This window comes from Ricinus communis, chromosome 10 (assembly GCF_019578655.1).
Source record: "Ricinus communis isolate WT05 ecotype wild-type chromosome 10, ASM1957865v1, whole genome shotgun sequence".
Lineage (NCBI taxonomy): Eukaryota > Viridiplantae > Streptophyta > Magnoliopsida > Malpighiales > Euphorbiaceae > Ricinus > Ricinus communis.
This window is the reverse complement of record NC_063265.1, coordinates 19,750,105-19,768,018: the sequence shown is the minus strand read 5'-3', so window position 1 is coordinate 19,768,018 and position 17,914 is coordinate 19,750,105. Positions and strand designations below refer to the sequence as shown.

The 17,914-nt window shown below is 31.8% G+C and overlaps 1 protein-coding gene across 5 annotated transcripts; it reads right to left on the bottom strand.

Moving 5' to 3' along the window:
- Nucleotides 1–1,937: 1,937 nt before the first annotated feature.
- On the bottom strand, nt 1,938–16,876 carry LOC8287675 (villin-3). 5 transcript variants are annotated; one of them, XM_048380119.1, is made up of 24 exons: nt 16,366–16,876; nt 13,975–14,161; nt 13,685–13,784; nt 13,381–13,449; nt 13,019–13,255; nt 12,729–12,906; nt 12,433–12,565; nt 11,576–11,735; nt 11,348–11,498; nt 11,164–11,264; nt 10,904–11,062; nt 9,464–9,532; nt 9,323–9,391; nt 9,066–9,203; nt 7,821–7,949; nt 7,171–7,318; nt 7,013–7,023; nt 6,794–6,934; nt 6,468–6,593; nt 5,510–5,575; nt 4,019–4,120; nt 2,991–3,237; nt 2,569–2,801; nt 1,938–2,478 (listed from the first exon to the last, which is right to left on the bottom strand). In XM_048380119.1, exons 2-24 carry the CDS (start codon nt 14,028–14,030, stop codon nt 2,365–2,367), a joined length of 2,937 nt encoding a protein of 978 aa, XP_048236076.1. In that variant the 5' UTR covers nt 14,031–14,161; nt 16,366–16,876; the 3' UTR covers nt 1,938–2,364. The 5 variants fall into 5 exon arrangements, with proteins under 5 accessions (XP_048236076.1, XP_048236077.1, XP_048236078.1 ...); XM_048380120.1 differs by having other exon boundaries at nt 13,975–14,157; XM_048380121.1 differs by having other exon boundaries at nt 13,975–14,154.
- Between the last annotated feature and the right edge of the window lie 1,038 nt (nt 16,877–17,914).

Below are 17,914 nucleotides of genomic sequence, written 5' to 3'. Positions count from 1 at the left end.
TAATATGAATTTAAAACTTAATAATCTATGTTTTTATTGTTTAATTGTCAATCACAGTTTAAGAAGCCATTGATCTTATGAGATCGATTTTGATGATTAAATAACAAAACTAAAAGTTATTAAACTCTAAACTCATATGATAATGATGTTTAATCAGAATAAAAATATCTAAGTTCTTGCAAATCAAATTTTTTTAACGGTACACCTTTTTTGTTATAATCTCTAACTACATACATCTCTTTATTTAAAAGAAAATATACATTTAAAATTGTAAACCAGTAAAACCACAAGATATTTATTTATACTTATCTTTAAATCTTAATTCTTTAAGTAATTGACAATCTAATACTAATTAATTTAATCTAATTAATAAATCATCATATCATATGATAGACAATTGATTTTCATATAATTCATAACATTAATTATTGAACTTATGAAAAACAAAAACTATAAAATAATAAACGACAAATAACCACATATATAGATTTAAAATTAACAAATTGCTACATTAAAATTATTATAAAAAATGACAAGCTAAATTATTAGTCTTCAACTCAAAAAATAATCACTAAGTAAAATAAAATCATATTCTAAATTATTATGATGACTGCCTTTCTTCATTTGCATTCATATACTTAGCCTAACAGAATGTGTATATTTCAATTTAAATAAAATATGAAATTCAAGTCTCTTAACTTTTATTTATAATTAAAATAAAAATACAATTTTCATTTAGCTTTTTCTTTTAGTGGCACCTATATATAAAAGGGTAAAGTTTAAAAAATTACTATATAATTTGATGTTTTTACACTTGAGACATATGTAATTTTTATATCAAAAGAGTAATATGTATTTTTTATTAGCACTTTTTTTAGTACATTTAACTTTTTTATTTCTTATATTGTAAATATTAATAGAAAGATAGATTTTTGATAAAATAAGTATTTTCAAGTAATTTAGCATCCGACTAGATATTCTATAATCATAAAAAATTATAAAAAATATGTTTTTTTTATTTTTAATCAAATCTAAAAGATAATTTTTAAATAAAATTTTAATAATACATTATTAGATGTCATATTGCTTTTAAAATCATAATTGAGTGATGGTTCAAGTTAAATAGATATAGAACTATGTAAGAAATAATAAAAATATAAATATAGCTAAAAAATACTAAGAAAATAAAACACGTGTTACTTTTTTAGTACAAAAAATATATTTATCCCTGGTGTGAAAAAGTATCAAATTATAAGGCAATTTTTTAAACTTTACCCTATATAAAATAATTGCCTTTGTATCAAAAAACTTCTCAAATTCGAGTCTACCAAAAAAATTAAAATAATAACACTAAAATAAAATATACAGATATTTATTAATTTATATTTAAATATAATTAATTATATTATTGAATAAGAATTTCTCATCTTGTATATACATTTAATTTAATATTAGTTATAAATATTTTTTAACTTAAAACTCAATTAAGTTTTTACAATTTAAAAATATTGTTAGTATTTAATTTTTACTATAGTGAAAGAACTTTCTTTCTTCTTTTTGTTGTTTAATAAACATGGATCAAGGTAGGATCTATAACACTACATTTTTATTTACTTGGAAAAGAAATTATGTATAATACATCATCAAATTGTAAATTGTAGATACAAATAAAACCGAAAATTTTATAGATCTTACAAATAATATGTCACACAAGGCAATTTATCTATTAAGTTAGGAACTTCAAATAACAAAAGGAAAAAAAGAAAAAAGAAATTGTAATAATAAATGGAGCAAAACCGTATTATTCCAAACAACAAACTTTCATTCCTGAATATTGGAAGTACAGTACAAATGCAATACATATACCCCCCCTCCCCTTCCCTTTTCCTCTTAGCAAATAAAAAGTAGGAAAAGAACAAGAAAAAGAAAAAGAAGAATTAAAAGAAGAAAAAGGTCTTAATAGATCACATATGGGATACAATACTGACCAAATGAAAGAATGACCTGCCAACTGCCTACTATAGAACTACAATCTGGTATCATTACAGAAGAGGCAGCAGGAGATAAAAGAAGGAAAAATGATAAAAAAGGGCAAAACCACTCTTCAGGCATTATCACAACAAATATGGATGCTAATCACAGCTAGACTCATCAAAGGGCAGATACTAAAATTGCTAGACAAAGCAAGCCGGGCAAGACGTGCCCTGAAAAAAAAAAAGAAAAAAAAAAAAGAAAAGAAAATGAACAAAAAAAAAACCACAACTTTTCGACAGGGCGGCGAAGATCATAATGAATGAGGAAGTGTAAGTTGAAGCATTCAGAAGTAGAGATATCATTCCTTTTGATGCATGTGATTTGTGATATCTAAAATAAATCAACTTTTCTCTTCTGCATGTCCTGCTTCCATTTTGGCAATTTATAGAATGCTTCTTTTGTCATCCCAAATATAGTCTGGAAATCCTCTTCTGCAAGATAGGCCTGAGAATTGAAATGGAGAAAAGTTTTAAATACCCATTTAAAGAAATAAATATAGGTGAATTGCCAGCAGCATTCAATAGTATTACGCACCTCTCTCCGTTTAAAATCGATTCCAGTTACAGGATTCTCAGAATGAGCCTTCAGCTGATCATAACTGAATGTACTATCAGTGCTTTGATTACTTTTGTCATCCTGCTCAGTGTCTTGTTTTGTCTCTGAATCCTCCCCAACACTTTCAGAAACAGATGCAACTTCCTCTGTTTCCTTCACTTCTGAGACTTCTTCAGGATTCTCCACTTCTGAATTTTCACTTTTCCCTTCAGCTGCAAGTGCTTAAATGCATTAGATACTTTGATCCCATACGCAAATGCACAAACAGAAGGTAAAATTTAATTCAAGAAAAACAATACAAAAGAAGACGACTCTTATAGAAATTGATGATACAGAGATTTTAAAGCAGCTGCAGCCCTTCCATATAATGAAATATGATCTAAGAGTTTGTGCATGCTTACGGGAAAAAGTAGCTTCTGGGGGAGGACTGCGTGAGGGAGAGCTTCCAGGTGTTTTCTTCTTTTCAGCAGTAAGCACTTGTGAAAGAGCAGCTACAGCAGCAGCTCTTTGTGATCCCTGACCTGCTGCAGATGGCCTTGAAGTAGTGGATTTGGATCCAGGAGATGAGCTAAATGCAGAATTCAAAGCAGCTAAAGCTGAAGCTCTTTGTGTCGGTCCTTGATTAGATCCATTGGACCTATCTTGACCCTGTAGCAAGAACATAATACATTCAGAAAATGAACTAAGAAGAAGACATGGGAAATGAAACATCATCTATACACACTTTATCAACAAGTATAAATTCTTGACAGCACAAGGACATGGTGGATTAATAAAAAGAGGAAAATATTGAAGAAATTACAAAATCTCTAAAAAAGGAAAAACAGAAATAGATAAAAGAATAAACAAAGGTACAGAATTAAATTAGCAATTTAGAACTGCAATCATTTAATGGAATGCAAAAGCTTTATAACAACCATAAAATAATCATTTCAAATCAGAATGTGTGTGTGTGTCCATATGTGTGTGTTTATATATATATATGTATCTCTGAGTCTGCATGCAGGCGTTGTGCTTGTTGATTTCACATACAACAATAAAGCATAAAAGGACATGATTATGCAAACTTATAAACGAGTTCCAAATAGAACTCGATCACACCACTGAAGTCTCAGCAGAAGTGATGCATAACAAGAAAGAAAAGTATTTTGAACGTTTAAACATTTTCTACAGGATTAGAGAAGTGGAGAAGGAACAGCCCAACCAATTAAATAGAATGACTAAAAGAAGCTGCTCATTGCACCAAAGAAAGGAAAGGGAAAAGAAAAGGCCCCATACAGGGGCAATAAATGAAGAAGAAAACAGAAGAAAAACAATGTAATAACACAATGATGTATATCACAAGACAAGTAAATGAGTAGTTGAACTGCCCACAAGGTGAAAATCATGCCTGAATTTATCTAAGTCAATTCAAGAACAATCAACTTACTGAAGGGCCCATCTTCCCAGAGGATGGGTTAAATGCATTAGATAAGGCAGCTAAAGCAGAAGCCCTTTGAGTTGGTCCTCCTTGATTCCCATTGGATTTCTCCTGCATAGAGATATTGCATAAATATCATATGCTACTGTCAAAAGGCACAGCTGGCGAATATAACAATCTCTCTCATCATCCTCAGAAATAACATCAGAAATAAGACTCCATAAAATTACACTAGCATAAACAAGAACATCAAATGAACAGCAGGGTCTAATTAATAATGAGGATAGCACATGCTATATTAACTTGCATCAGCCAAGGTAAATCACTGCAAAACTAAGCCGTTCACAGAAAACAGTTCTTGCTGAGCAGTCCATTAAAGGAAGAAGAATACATAGAAAAGAGAGGAGAAAAAATTTCACCAATTGAAGTGCACCACAAACAATATCTAGATTCTACATCCAGGCATTTAAATCAAGAGTAACAGCTCTTTTAACGCAGGAGTCAAGTAGATCCTAATTATAAACCAAATTGAGAAGGAAAAAAATGAAGAGAGAATGAGCTGTCAAGATACTTTTTAATCATCTGCTCAGACATGAGAGAACATATGGCCTAGTTTCATACCAACCAGTTCATGCAAGAAAAAAGAAGCTATCCTAGTAAAAGGAGAAGGAAGGCTGCAACAAAGATAGGGGAAGAACATGGTGTCTTGAAAGACCATATATTGTATACAAGACTAAGAAGGTGTTTGACATAGCCATTGGAAAGCAGCTGATAGCTTTTCAGTTCCCAAAAGCTATATCAAGGTGTTTGATTAATTTATTTGAACAACTGGTAGCTATTGGACATTGAACAGCTCCAGTTTGGAACTTTTCACAAACAACTCTTATTTTTAAATTGAGTAGACTAAACTAACTTTTTAAATATTTTTTAATCTTATTTATTATTCTTTAGATTTTAATTTATAGTAACTTAATTTGAATTATTTATTAAGAAAAAACAAATTGAGTTATTCCTTATATCTCTTAAAAGTACTAATTTAAATTTTTCTAAAAACAATTGACTAAATGCTTTATTCTTTTTTTATAAAATTAAAATAATATATGATACCGTGTTAACTATCTTTACTTATTAATATAAAAATTGTTTTGGTATATATTTTATGTCTAATATACGATTAACATGTCTGATTAAAGTTATAATATTATATTCTACATAATTGAAAATAAAATTTCATTTGAAACTTATATTATTAATTGAATATTCTATCAACAACAACTAATAATAATTTACCAAACAATTAAAATCAATTAGCTATTAGCTACTAGCTATCAACTATCAATTACCAGCAATAACTACCAACTATTAGCTATCAATAACAGCTTAACCAAACAGGTCCTAAAACTATGTACAAACACATATGTGGTCAATATGATTATATTATATATCCAAAACCAGGTTATGCAACAGTCAATTGTCTGATACAATAAATCAACCACTTACATCTGCTGCATGATGCCCAACACCAAACAGTAATGCCGCCTTCTTTTGGAATGAATTTCCTGCAACCTGCAGATGATGGAGGAAAGTTCTTAAGATGCACTGAACTTAACTAACAAAACAATATATACACATACATGGAAAGAGAGAGAGGCAAAAGTTTCCAGTAACCGAATACTAGATTTCTCTCTTCTTATTATTTTTACTGAAAATGAATAATAGATCTCTTGAATATCTAACATTTGCAGAAATCAAACACATTGCCATACCATCCTAATTTAGGCTTGCAAAACCACACATTTTACTATCTATGCTCCAAAACCACAATTCTTCACTTTCTTATTCCCTAATTAATGCCACTTTTTCAGGAATATTCAAAATCTACATCTTTTTGCACAGCAACTGATAATAAATTTTCAAATTAAAGTCAGATCATTAGAGCAACACGTCATCAACCACAGGTTAATGACCAAGTTTTAAATTTGCAAAATTCTACAACTTTATCCATAAATACATTTTCCTTGGCATTCTAGAACCTAGATGCTTCAGCGATTTATTTCTGCAGCTTCTTAATTCTCATGCAATCCATTACCGAAGGATTTCAGTTTCACCATATCTGGAGGCTCTTATGCCTCAGGATCTCAGATCTTGCATCTGAACTTGTTTTCAGTTTACAATTTGCTTATTCAACAAGACACCTCAAACTTCATTAAAATGTTCACTTTAGAGTTAAATCCTAAAAACTCGTTGACTATATAAGTCCATCATCGACTTTTACACCTAGATGACTAAAATTCCATTATTTGCAATCAGGGAAGTTCCATTTTGCCAATGCATATCATTCATTTCAATTCTGCCCAAATTTGCCAGATACACTGTAGAATTCACTATTTACAATGAATTATGTAATAATGATTTTAAGAACTTCGGAAAATATGGATAATGTTGAAGCATAACCTACCATCGCTTTTGTGGGATCCCATGAAAAGTATGTTGTAAAGAAAGATGGTTCATTTCCCTCGGTAACTTTGTACAGAGGCACATTTGGAGACAAACCATCAAGAGAAGCAGCCATTTCTATATATTTCTGCAAAGAACATATGCAATAAGTTAAAAGAACACTATGATACAGGAAATCTGCTTAGCTCTCAACTCAACCTCAATTCAAATAGTAAAAATTAGTTACATGGATCAATAATCTTGTTCTGCTCAGTATAAAAATACACAACAGTTTCACTGAAGCACATAGAAAAATAAAAAAGAACATAATATTTTTTTGAGGATTACCTGGCCAATTTCAAAAGCACTCTGCTTTTCTTTGGGATCTACACATTGACCAACCCAGACAAACACTTCAGCATGTGTATCAAGTATCAAAACATCCTCAGTCAACAGGTCATCCTGAGAAAAGTTGTAGACTTCTTCAACCTGCCAAAGAGAATATTAAGAGTTGCTAAGCAACTGCGGCGAAGTAGTTTTCAAGACATTTACAAGTCCAGAACTCACCTGAAACTTTCCTGAGAGATCCGTAGAGCAGCAAAACGAAAATAAGAAGGCGGTTAGAATGTTATTTCAACTACTTCAAAATCTTTATAAGATATTATTTCAAGAGGACATAAAACTAATTTGGAAATTTGGCACTACTTAACAACAAGAAAGGTCACCTTTATTGAATGAGAAAGTGAACAAGTGTGGGTCTCTGGCAATTTCTGATGAAGTTTTTTTGCTGGTGTAACTTTGTTTGCCTCCAAGTGCAAACCAAAAAGCTGAGCTTTCAGTTCCTTCTTTAGCATGTTTCAAAATAGCTCCTGGCTGAATTGTTAGGGGAAATGAAAGTTAGACCAACTAATATAAAGAACAAAACGGAATAAACTTCTATTTTGAGTTCCAAACATTTGATTAAAAGAGAAATTTTTCAAAAGAAAAATCAACAGATGCTACTGAGAAAATTGCAAATACTGGCAAATTGCTAAAAAACTAGAGAACATGGCTTAGTAAAATAAGGACTTTATTTGCAAACTCACCAGTACCAACCTGCCTAACTCGAGAGAACTTGCAACAATGCATAAAATGAGAAAAGAGAATATGAGAAAAATCTGGATGATATATGCATGACTGTTATCATTATATTCCCATTCTCCTTCAAATTGATTAGAATAGTGAAAAGCTGGTGAATTCCACTAGCTAGTTGATGGGCAGATCTATTTTAAATTCTAATGTTACTGTAGATTACTTGATAATGACAAAGTAACGGGAGTAATTCCAAGGACTAAAAAAAATATTTCAAATAATACGAATTTAATTAGAAAATAACCTTCAAGAATTCAGCAATTTTCACAGATAACTGCTGCTGCTCGAAGGTACTTTGATTCCCATGCCACGTGAACATTGAAGAACCAGATTGCAGAAGGAAACATTCTGTAGAGTTCAATGATGTTGCCACCTGAAGCAAAAATCGGAAACATGCAATTTAGTAATATAAATAAGAAAATAATTCAGTTCATATGAATGTAGGAGGCAATTTAATGATGTGATCGAAATGTTCATACTGATTTGCATCTGTAAAAATCAAATGAGTAGCATTTGTGAAACAAATGAAAAGAGGGAAAAGAATATAAAAGGGAGTTCATAATACAAGCATCAAAGATAAAAATAGAAAAGAGAAAGTAACTGGGCCCCCATGTTTGGTTTTTCATATCAGACTCAACAAACCTTATTTGGTCAACTAAACAAATCCCTATTGACATCATGCTATTTTAGGTGCGATATCTCACTACCGGAACAACAGCGTGATAATAGTCAAATACCGGTAAAATCATTGAGTTGTCATGCACTTGTGAGAAATACATAGCTTTACTTTTTACCAATATCTTCCATCCTTCAAGACTTACAGAGTTTTCATTGTGACTCACCAATCCTTCTGAAAACTCCAAAGGTTTGCTTACCTAATAAAATAGGATGAGTCCACGTAATTTTAAGTGTCAAAAAAATTTAATTTCCACTGAATTGAAGATGATTCTGAGAGCTGAAACAGTAAAGAGATATCTCCACTTCTTCAAATCACAGGCATTTCAGGAATTTACTTTAAGTACAGAACCTTGTGGACATTTTAAAGATTATTATGTACATTTTCTTCGTGTCCAAATCTGTCCTTCTACAATGGATCCCAAATCTTGCCCTACTTTTAGAATATTGCAACCCTAAATAAATCTTGCCCTACTATTAGAAAATTGCAAGACTCCAGAATTAATATCTGAGCAACATGGTTGCAACTGATACATTAGCTATATTACATCCTCCAAGGCAACAAAAGCTGCAGGATTATCCTTTCCTTTTTTTCTAAAGATAGAACTGAAACTATTCTAGTTATCAGCAAGAAGAAAGTTCAATTTGAAGACACCACATTCAAAATAGCAGAAAAATATATATATATATATATATCAAAAACAGAAACTAATATTGTGCAAGTTCAAAGCTAAATAAAATAATAGAAGGGAAGTATGTTCACAGGAGACTTTAACAAAATTTATAAGGAAAAGAGGAAGCTTGACATTTATACCCCATCAACTTGTATTGCTTTATTGTTATGAACTGAAGTTCCAGATATCCGAAATAGTGCAACACACTCTGCTGTATAAGTTTCATCTGTCAATCCTTTCTCCTCTATAAATTTCTTGTAACCAGAGCTCACACCACCCTGAAGACATTATAAATTATATGTTAGTTAGCACAGCTCCCAACATCAAACAAAACATTTAATTATTGTGGTTGTAGTTAACTCAACATCAGATATTCCATAAAACTTTGAAGCTGTACCTTGAGGACAACCATTGGCTGAAAAAGTGCAATGAACTGTGGTGGCTCCTTACCTTGAAAAATGTGACCCTGCAAGAAGCACTTATTACTTAAAAATACTAGAAGCAACATTCTACGACTTGACTCCAGATAATATCATACCTGAACAGGTCTACCCTTTAGTGAGTTGGACATTGTGTTGGCCAACTTAACAGCTGTCTTCTGGTCTTCCTGAAGTAGATAATTACAAAAGCAGAAATTAGTACGAGTAAAAATGCACATATGAAAAGATCCCAAGATATCAAAGAAAAACACAAGCATCAAAGATAAACAGAAGCATGAAAGAACATGGCAACAGCTTAAAAAAAAATCAATTAGATATATTATTAAAATCCTTTTAGAGAAAAGTGCATAAACATATATTACTGTAGCACCATGATTCAACAACTTATTAATTACAATGTGATGAAAATTAAAGTGCATAAAAAGAAAAGATAAGAAAGAGTGTTGCATGCAACTTTTAAGTCTAGGGTCTTGCATGTCACTTTTACCCTTTGTTTGGAAAAGAAGTGGGTGGAGGGAGAAAGTGAGGAGAAAATTAATTTTAATCTTCTTGTTTGGAAATGAGTGAAAAGTTGAGGGAAAGAAATGAAATATGACAAAATTTTATTATATTTAAAAGAGTGAATTATAATAAAAGTAAATTTTAAACATTTAAAATTACAATTATGTTCATTCATATATAAAATCTATAGGTAAGAAAATATGTCTTATTGGAGTAAATATGTACATTGATTTAGAAGCTCAATAATCAAAACAAAATTCTCCTCCCTTTCTCTCCAAATCCAAGTGATTATATATTGGTGGGCCCGGGTGATCACTTTTATACTTTTTCAATTTCTCATCTCTTTCTCTTGTTTTCGCAAACAAAGAAAAATTACAACCACCCTCACTTTCTCCCCTATCCTTTCTCCACCCTCATTTTCACCCGTTCCCAAACATAGGGTTAAGTCTAGGATTTATCAGACAGATATGACACATGAAGAACTTGCAGAACAAAATCTTAAAGTCTATATTCATGACTTGTTAAGAAATAAAGAACATCAAAATCATGAAAATTAACGCATCTCAAACTTCAAGTACTTCATATAGCAAACCCCAAAGTGAAAAAGAAATGCACCAATTTAAAACAAAATAACATGCTAGATCAAATTTATAAGATAAAATTTACATCTCAGGGTTGCTGGTCCAAGTATAATGTGGTCCAGCACCCAGCATGAGGGAGCACCAAAAGCCTCAGGCAGCAAGGGAAGCAAGTGGATCTATGAGGCATTAATTTCTATCCATCTAACTTAATTAGAAGAAGATGGGGAAAAAAAAAAAAAGAGAAAGCCAGTGAAAATAAGTTTTTCAAAAACTAGATCATATATGTGTCTGTTCTAAACAGAGTAGTTCTGCTTTCTGTTTTTAAATGGATAAGCACGCTCTGCAAACATCGGAATAGCCAGGGTACAGTTACTTGCAATGTTTGCCTTCGTTTATATTATTATTATCACTATAATCTTCATTATTTTATACACAAATATTAACCACGTGAATTACCTCTATGCTATCCTTCCCAAACCAACAGCACAGAAGGAAATCTTCTTTCCTATCACCGGAATGATAGGTGTAAAGTATGATATAGCAATCTCCACTGTAAAATTTACCAATATCCTCTTTGGGCAATGGAGTCTTTGCGCTACCATTGATGCACCATACCTAGAAAGCAAACAATATCAATATTTATGAAGGATAGTAGACTAGTCGCCTATCAAATAAACCTCCCCAAAAAAACCATGAGAGTGAAATATCAACTAAACCTCCATCTTTCCACCTCCTTCAAGCAATGGTGGGACTTCCTCATTAACAGAAGCACTTTTTGATATACCCTTGACACCGACACCTTGTTGCTTCAGCAAAGCTAGCATTCAATAAATACCAAATCTTTAATAATGTGAATCAAAAATACTCTATTTAATTCAACAATCAGGAAATGAACATTACCTGCTACTTTCCCTCTTCCCTCTTCAGCACCAGGAGCTGCTGAACCAGCTGGCCAGGAATCAAAGTTCGACTTGAATGAATGAGTCTCATATCCTTGAATAACCCGGGTTATACGAGTAGATTTTGGCCTGTTTTGGCTTGTAAGAAAGTCCTGAAAATAAAATTTGGAGTTGAGAACCCATATATTTGTTAAGACAAAAGGAAATAGAATAAATTCTACATCTCTACCTCAGCAGCCTGGCTGGCAACTTTTCTCTCTTCGACTTGAGTTACACGGCCAACCCAAACAAACACCTCAGCACCACAATCCAGTAGATAGCATTTGTTGTTCTCTAACATGCCTTTGGACAGTTCTCCTTCTACAATCTTTGCCTCACTATCAGTAATGCTACAGGAAGCAGTTATAAAAAATTTAGCTCCTTATGTTGATAAATGCATACATCATAAAACACTGTAAGCTCATATCCAAGTTACTTTCAAAGTGTTGAAATTTGATTATTTGACAATAAATGAATCAGAAACTGAATTTGAAGTTAACATAGCATCTGCTGAAAATAGACAGCAAATGACTCGCATCCATGCAGAAGAATTACCTCCACAAGAAAAGAGGTTAAAGTTTCGCTATTAGAGAAATTTATTTTATAATATCAACAAGAAGCAAGTCCATAAAGGTAAAGACATTCAGTTAAGCTACCATATAAGATTCCTCGGAGAAGCCAAGGCTCAATGATAAATATATTGGATTGAACTTTGTATTCTTACTGATGAAAAGTGCACAACATCTTTATTAAACATAGTATGAGAAAACATGAAGAACTAACAGATCACAGATCCCAAATTCATACAAAACACATAGCAAAGTAGTACTTGACCAGGTGCCAAAGGATTATAACGTTAAGGGATCCAGTATAAGGACCAAGTAAAGATGTTAATAATACTGCATATTATAATAAGCTGATCCACTACTTATAGGCATTTCAGCGATTGTTACCAAATAGGCATTATAGCTCACTAGTCAATGTAACTCTTAATTCTCTCTGAATAAATATGCATGCACAACCAGTATTATAAAAAGAAAAGCATACCTGTATAGTTTAGGAGGAGTAGTCTCTAGGACAGCATCATCTTCACTGATAACCTTTTTGCCAATTGGAGCAAAACCACCAAAAAGCACCCAGAATTCACCTGAATCTGACTCGGTATCTAATTTCCCATCATCTGACACAGTGACAAACCATTATCAAACATAAGTAACAGGAAAAAAAATCTTCAAAAGATAGAATGAGGAAGAGCCAATAATAGATGGACAAAATCATGGCTGTTGAAAAATTGCTTAGACAGGAAGGAAAAGCATTATGATAATGTAAATACATGTACTTACCAACAATTGCAACATCACATGTCCCCTCATGATACTTTTCCTTTAAAAACTGAATTACTTCCAAAGCCTTGGCCCTTTCCTGGATATTGGAATTTGCACCATTGAACTGATAGATCTTCTTCTCAGTGTCCAAGATAAACACATCATCATGATTCAATGAAGACCGAGCAAAGGGCACCTACACAAGCCAATTGCAGAATCATATTCTATGTTCCCACTCCCACAGCTGATTCATATTAAAGCAATCTTCCTTATGGATCATTTTGTCCATGTTAAAAAGAATAAGATACCTGCTTCATTCTAACCACACGCTTTCCCCTGCACACATACAACCTTGTTTCAAATTGTTCTTCTTCAGGTGTTTTAAATCCAGAAGCAACACCACCCTCTAATGGTATGATACAAGGTTTGAAATAGGACAAGAACTTGTCAGATTCATGGCCTTGTAGTTCTCTGTGTTGAACAGCACGCCCTCCCAGAACAGCATCGAGTTCAACAGTTTTGATAGCAGCTGTTCCAGCTTCATCCTATAGAAAGATATGATGTCAAGTAAGATCATACTTCCAGTTGTTAAGTCTAATGTGAAGACAATAACTTTAGAACAAATCCAGGTCTCAAAGAAAGAATTAAGAAAAATGGAGTAAACGCACACCTGACTTGTATCTTTTCCAATCCAGAAATGTATGTCGTACAGATAAGCCCCTCCCTTGCCAGATGTTGTCTGCAAAGCAAGTAGACAGATGAGTGCATAATAAAATAAAGACACAAAAAGAAGCCCACTTTGACTAATATGCAGGTCACCAAAATGAAATTTGAGATTCTTGACAGAGGTTTTTTACAAGAGAAACAGTTAACTTTATTCTGAATTTTCACCAGCCATGCAAAGTAAATTTCAAAAAAAAATTAATTCCGAACTGGAGAAGTCCACCATATATCAAAGAGGTAGAAAGATTTACCTGCAAGACAATGTACGAATCCCCCATGTAGAACTTTCCATAATCAGATTTTGGCAGGGGAACTGGCTGAAAGTTCTCAATTCGCCAAATTTCAGTCCCTCTATATGAATGTTAAGTTAAACAGCCGTGCAGAGAAAACTGGAAGCATGCTCAACATTTAACATATATAAACGACACATTTTCTCCATTTATATATCCAATTAAATACAACTTAGAAGAACATGCATAGCACGAAAAGTTTGCACCGACAATATTTTCATGCACAAAATAGCTCCTTCTGTAAAGGATACGGTCTCTGACCCACTCCCTGAAATGCAGGATCCAAAGCTTTTGTGGAGCTAGACATTGCTTGATATCCTCTTTATAACTGGTTTCAAGAGAATCACAATTGGCAATGATAAAAACTCCAGATATCTGCTTTCAGCTATCTGGAAAGTGCACGGAGGTTACTGCTATGCACATTGCATATGCTGCTATCTTTCAAGTTCCAAAAATAGCATAGAAAATTCAGAGGGAAATTTTACAGCAATCCAAAACAAAAGATAGAAAAAGGTAAATGCATACTAATCAATCAGGGTCACGAGTTGCAAAAAGAAATTCAACTTGTAAGACTCGTTTACAAAGGTAAACCCTTTTTAAGGTAGATGATCTACTTTAAAACAATATAGAGTACAATTGAATTTTTATCTGCTAACTATCTATCTTCTCTTACTATTTTTATCCGTCTTTCGATAATCAATAATAAATTGAATTTTCCTGTCATTGAACCTAAAATCACTTTGCCATGCTACTTGTGAGAATAAAGAACACTCTTATAGGAAATGGACTGCAATTAGGATTAAAGATGTCACAAAAACTCGTGCACTAAAACATGGAAAGCCTACCACAATCTCACTAATTCTGTTCTATTCCAGTAATAGTTATTGCAAATGAACCATCCATCCTACAAAGGTTCAGTTAGAAAACAGCATCAAAGAAACAGTATATATTCAGTCAGATGTCTTGTTAGCACCCAAGATTTATAATCCTTAAAATTGTCTGGTTTCATCATACTTAGATTAAAACAACCACTCCTTCCCTTTATCTCTTAATATTAAGAACAATAAGCACCATTCATTACTGAACTAAATTTTCATCTAATATCATTCCACAGAACTCAAAATTGCCCAAACGCAGAACTAGGAATACTTTCCATATTGAGAACCAGCAACTTCATACTTTCAATACCATTTCTTAGTATTTGAGATGACAGATGAGAAACTACGTCAGAGTATTTGAGAAATTGCGCAAAGCTTAGAATTCTAGAAAAACAAAATGTCAGCAAGAACTTTGATATTGTTGACACATTCCTGAAGCTAGAACAGTCCCATAAGTCCTACCAGTAAGCCTAACAACGATCTTTCATGTAGCATGCAGATGATTGTATCTGGAATTTCATGAAGCATTCCCATAAAACAATCCTTGAAACAGGTCACAAAATTCCAATCGTTTTGTACCTTCAAGATTCAGTAACACTTCCTGCTAGCATCGGCATATGCAAGTCACTTATCCACTGACATTCTTAATGAAGCGTTAGATGTAACCAATTGATTATCATCCCTATATCCTGCATTCTAGATAATATCAGGCCAGAAGAAGCAGTGCCTCTTCCTAGGAGTCTTCATTTCTGGTCCTGGGCTATAATGATATTCAAATATGTAAACTAACAGATGCAGTCCATTGTGTAAAATCTCATGCTTAGGCTTCAGATGTCAGCAGAAATATAACCACCACAGAAGAAACTGGGACCTCGTCTGCAAGAACAATCTTTTCAACTTGAATCTTTTTCTTGTTATTTTTGTGCACGTGTGATTTTGTTGCATACCTCCTGAAATAAGAACTAAGGCATCAAAATAAGGTCAGCATAAGTGGTGGAGGATCTTCAGTCAGCATCTTTGTGTCAGAAAATGTTCTCATTTCTCACACAGAGACTTCTTTCCATCCCCTTAATTCCGCAATGTCAGATACTTTTAACGGGAGATCCAGTTTTACTGCACTATCTATACTTAATTCATAATGTTCCCAAGTTCCCCTAGATAGTTGGAGAATAATGCGGTATACCTTGTTCCCAGGTGAGAAAATTTCATGTGCAATCAGCTGAAATACTTGAATGAGAATTTTTAATCAAGAGCTTCAAACCCAACATATGACAAAACATTTTCTCTAAGCAAATCATTTTCAACTTCCCCACAATCTGATTAGACAGGATAAAAAACCAGCAATCTGAATCACAGTTTCAGGCACTAACTAACTTCATAGATCAATGATCTATTTGGTTTTGATCACAAGCAATCATCTCATAATAATGCATTGATAACATAATTGATTTTGTTATCTGATCAAATAGTTTATTACCACATAGAGTGATCAATCATAGCTCCAGATGAAATTAAAATCAATACAACAACATAAAACAAAGAAAACAGAATATTTACGGAGATCAACGAGAAACAATTAACACCAACAAACAAACAGACAAAAAATAAGAAAACCAAGTTATATATAGATCAAAGCATAGATCACCAAAAGAAGGAAAACCCACAAAAATTACCAAAAGATCAAGAAAGCCCAGATCATAAAGAATGAGAAAAGAAAGAGATCTAACAGAATTATAAACAATTAATCAATAAAACTGAACGTACCCAGAAACCTCAGCCTGACGATAGAAGAGAAAGAGGGAGAGAAGGGAATGAAAAGGACGAGGTAACAGAGGTGGAAATAAAGAGATGATATGATATGATATACTGAGAAAAGGGAAAGAACGATAGAAAAGAAAAGAAAAGTGAATTATTGCTGTGTGTGTGTTGGGTTTCTCTTTCTTATTATAACTTTTCAAGAGGAAGAGTGGGTTTCTTTTTTTTTTTCTTTTTTTTCTTTTTTTTTCAGGTTGTTGTTGTGAGATTTAGACAGAGAAAGGCTGCCTTATTAGAGATGGAAAATGGAGAAAATAATGATATGATGCACAGATATGAGATGGGTATGTTGAGCAATAAGCAGAGAGAGAGAGAGAGTGGACAAAGTCGTTATTTATGGCTAAAAAGATCCGGTGACGATGGCACCGGACATGTTGGCCTTCTCTTTTGCCTTCATGGCATTTTTATTCTCTTTTCCTTTTAATTTTTACTTTACAATTTTTTAATTTATTAATATTTATTTTCCTTTTTTAGATTTTTATTAACTATTTTATTTTTTAATAATTATTATCTAAATTTATTAGATACATAATAAAAATAAAAATAAAATATATATAAAAATATTTTATATTTTAATATCAAATAATTGGTATATATTTTATTATTTAAAATTAATAAATATATAACAATAATTTATTAATTTAACATATATAAATAGTAATATAAACTGAGTTTAGATAAAAAAAATTACTATCTAAATTAGTGTATATTTTATTTTAAAATGTTCAAATAGTTCAAATAAGAAAGTTGTATTGTATTTTTATGTTATGTATGGATTTTATTCTATTAAATAAACACTAAAATGATGATGATATGTAATTCTATTGGATATTGGTAATAGGGAAATATAAAATAAATGAAATAATAATAATAATAATAGAAGCCACCATTAAAGTATTTGTCCATTGGGCAATACTGAGAGGAAATGGTATTCCATCATTAATCATTAATAGTTTGTGAACATGTAGACAAATCTCATCCTTATTTTATAATATACATTTAATATAATTATTTTCTTATAATCCATGGTTATACTAATTAGTTGTAGAATTGAGTTGAAACAATGCCATTGCCATTCTAACTTTCACTCAAATATAAAACTTAACACTTGAAGTTCTATTTTAGGTATATTTTTATTTTTATTTTATAAGTTTGAGCTCAATATTTTATTTTTAGTTTTTGATATAAATTAATGTAAGATTATATTTTAAAATTTAAATTCTACTTAAATCTGATAATTTTATATAAATTTTAAGCTTTATATTCAAATTCAAGTAATCTTCATTAAACTCGAATAATAACATTAAAACATAAAATAATAAAATAATAACATGACAAAACTTCAATTAGGTTCATAAATTATTGTATTAATTATTATGGTGTTCGACTTCAACTTGTTAAATTTATTTGAGCTTCAACTTGATTTGGCTAATGCTAAATATCTTTTTTGAATTAAAAAATAATTCAAACCAAATTTAAAACCGATAAAATCAATCCA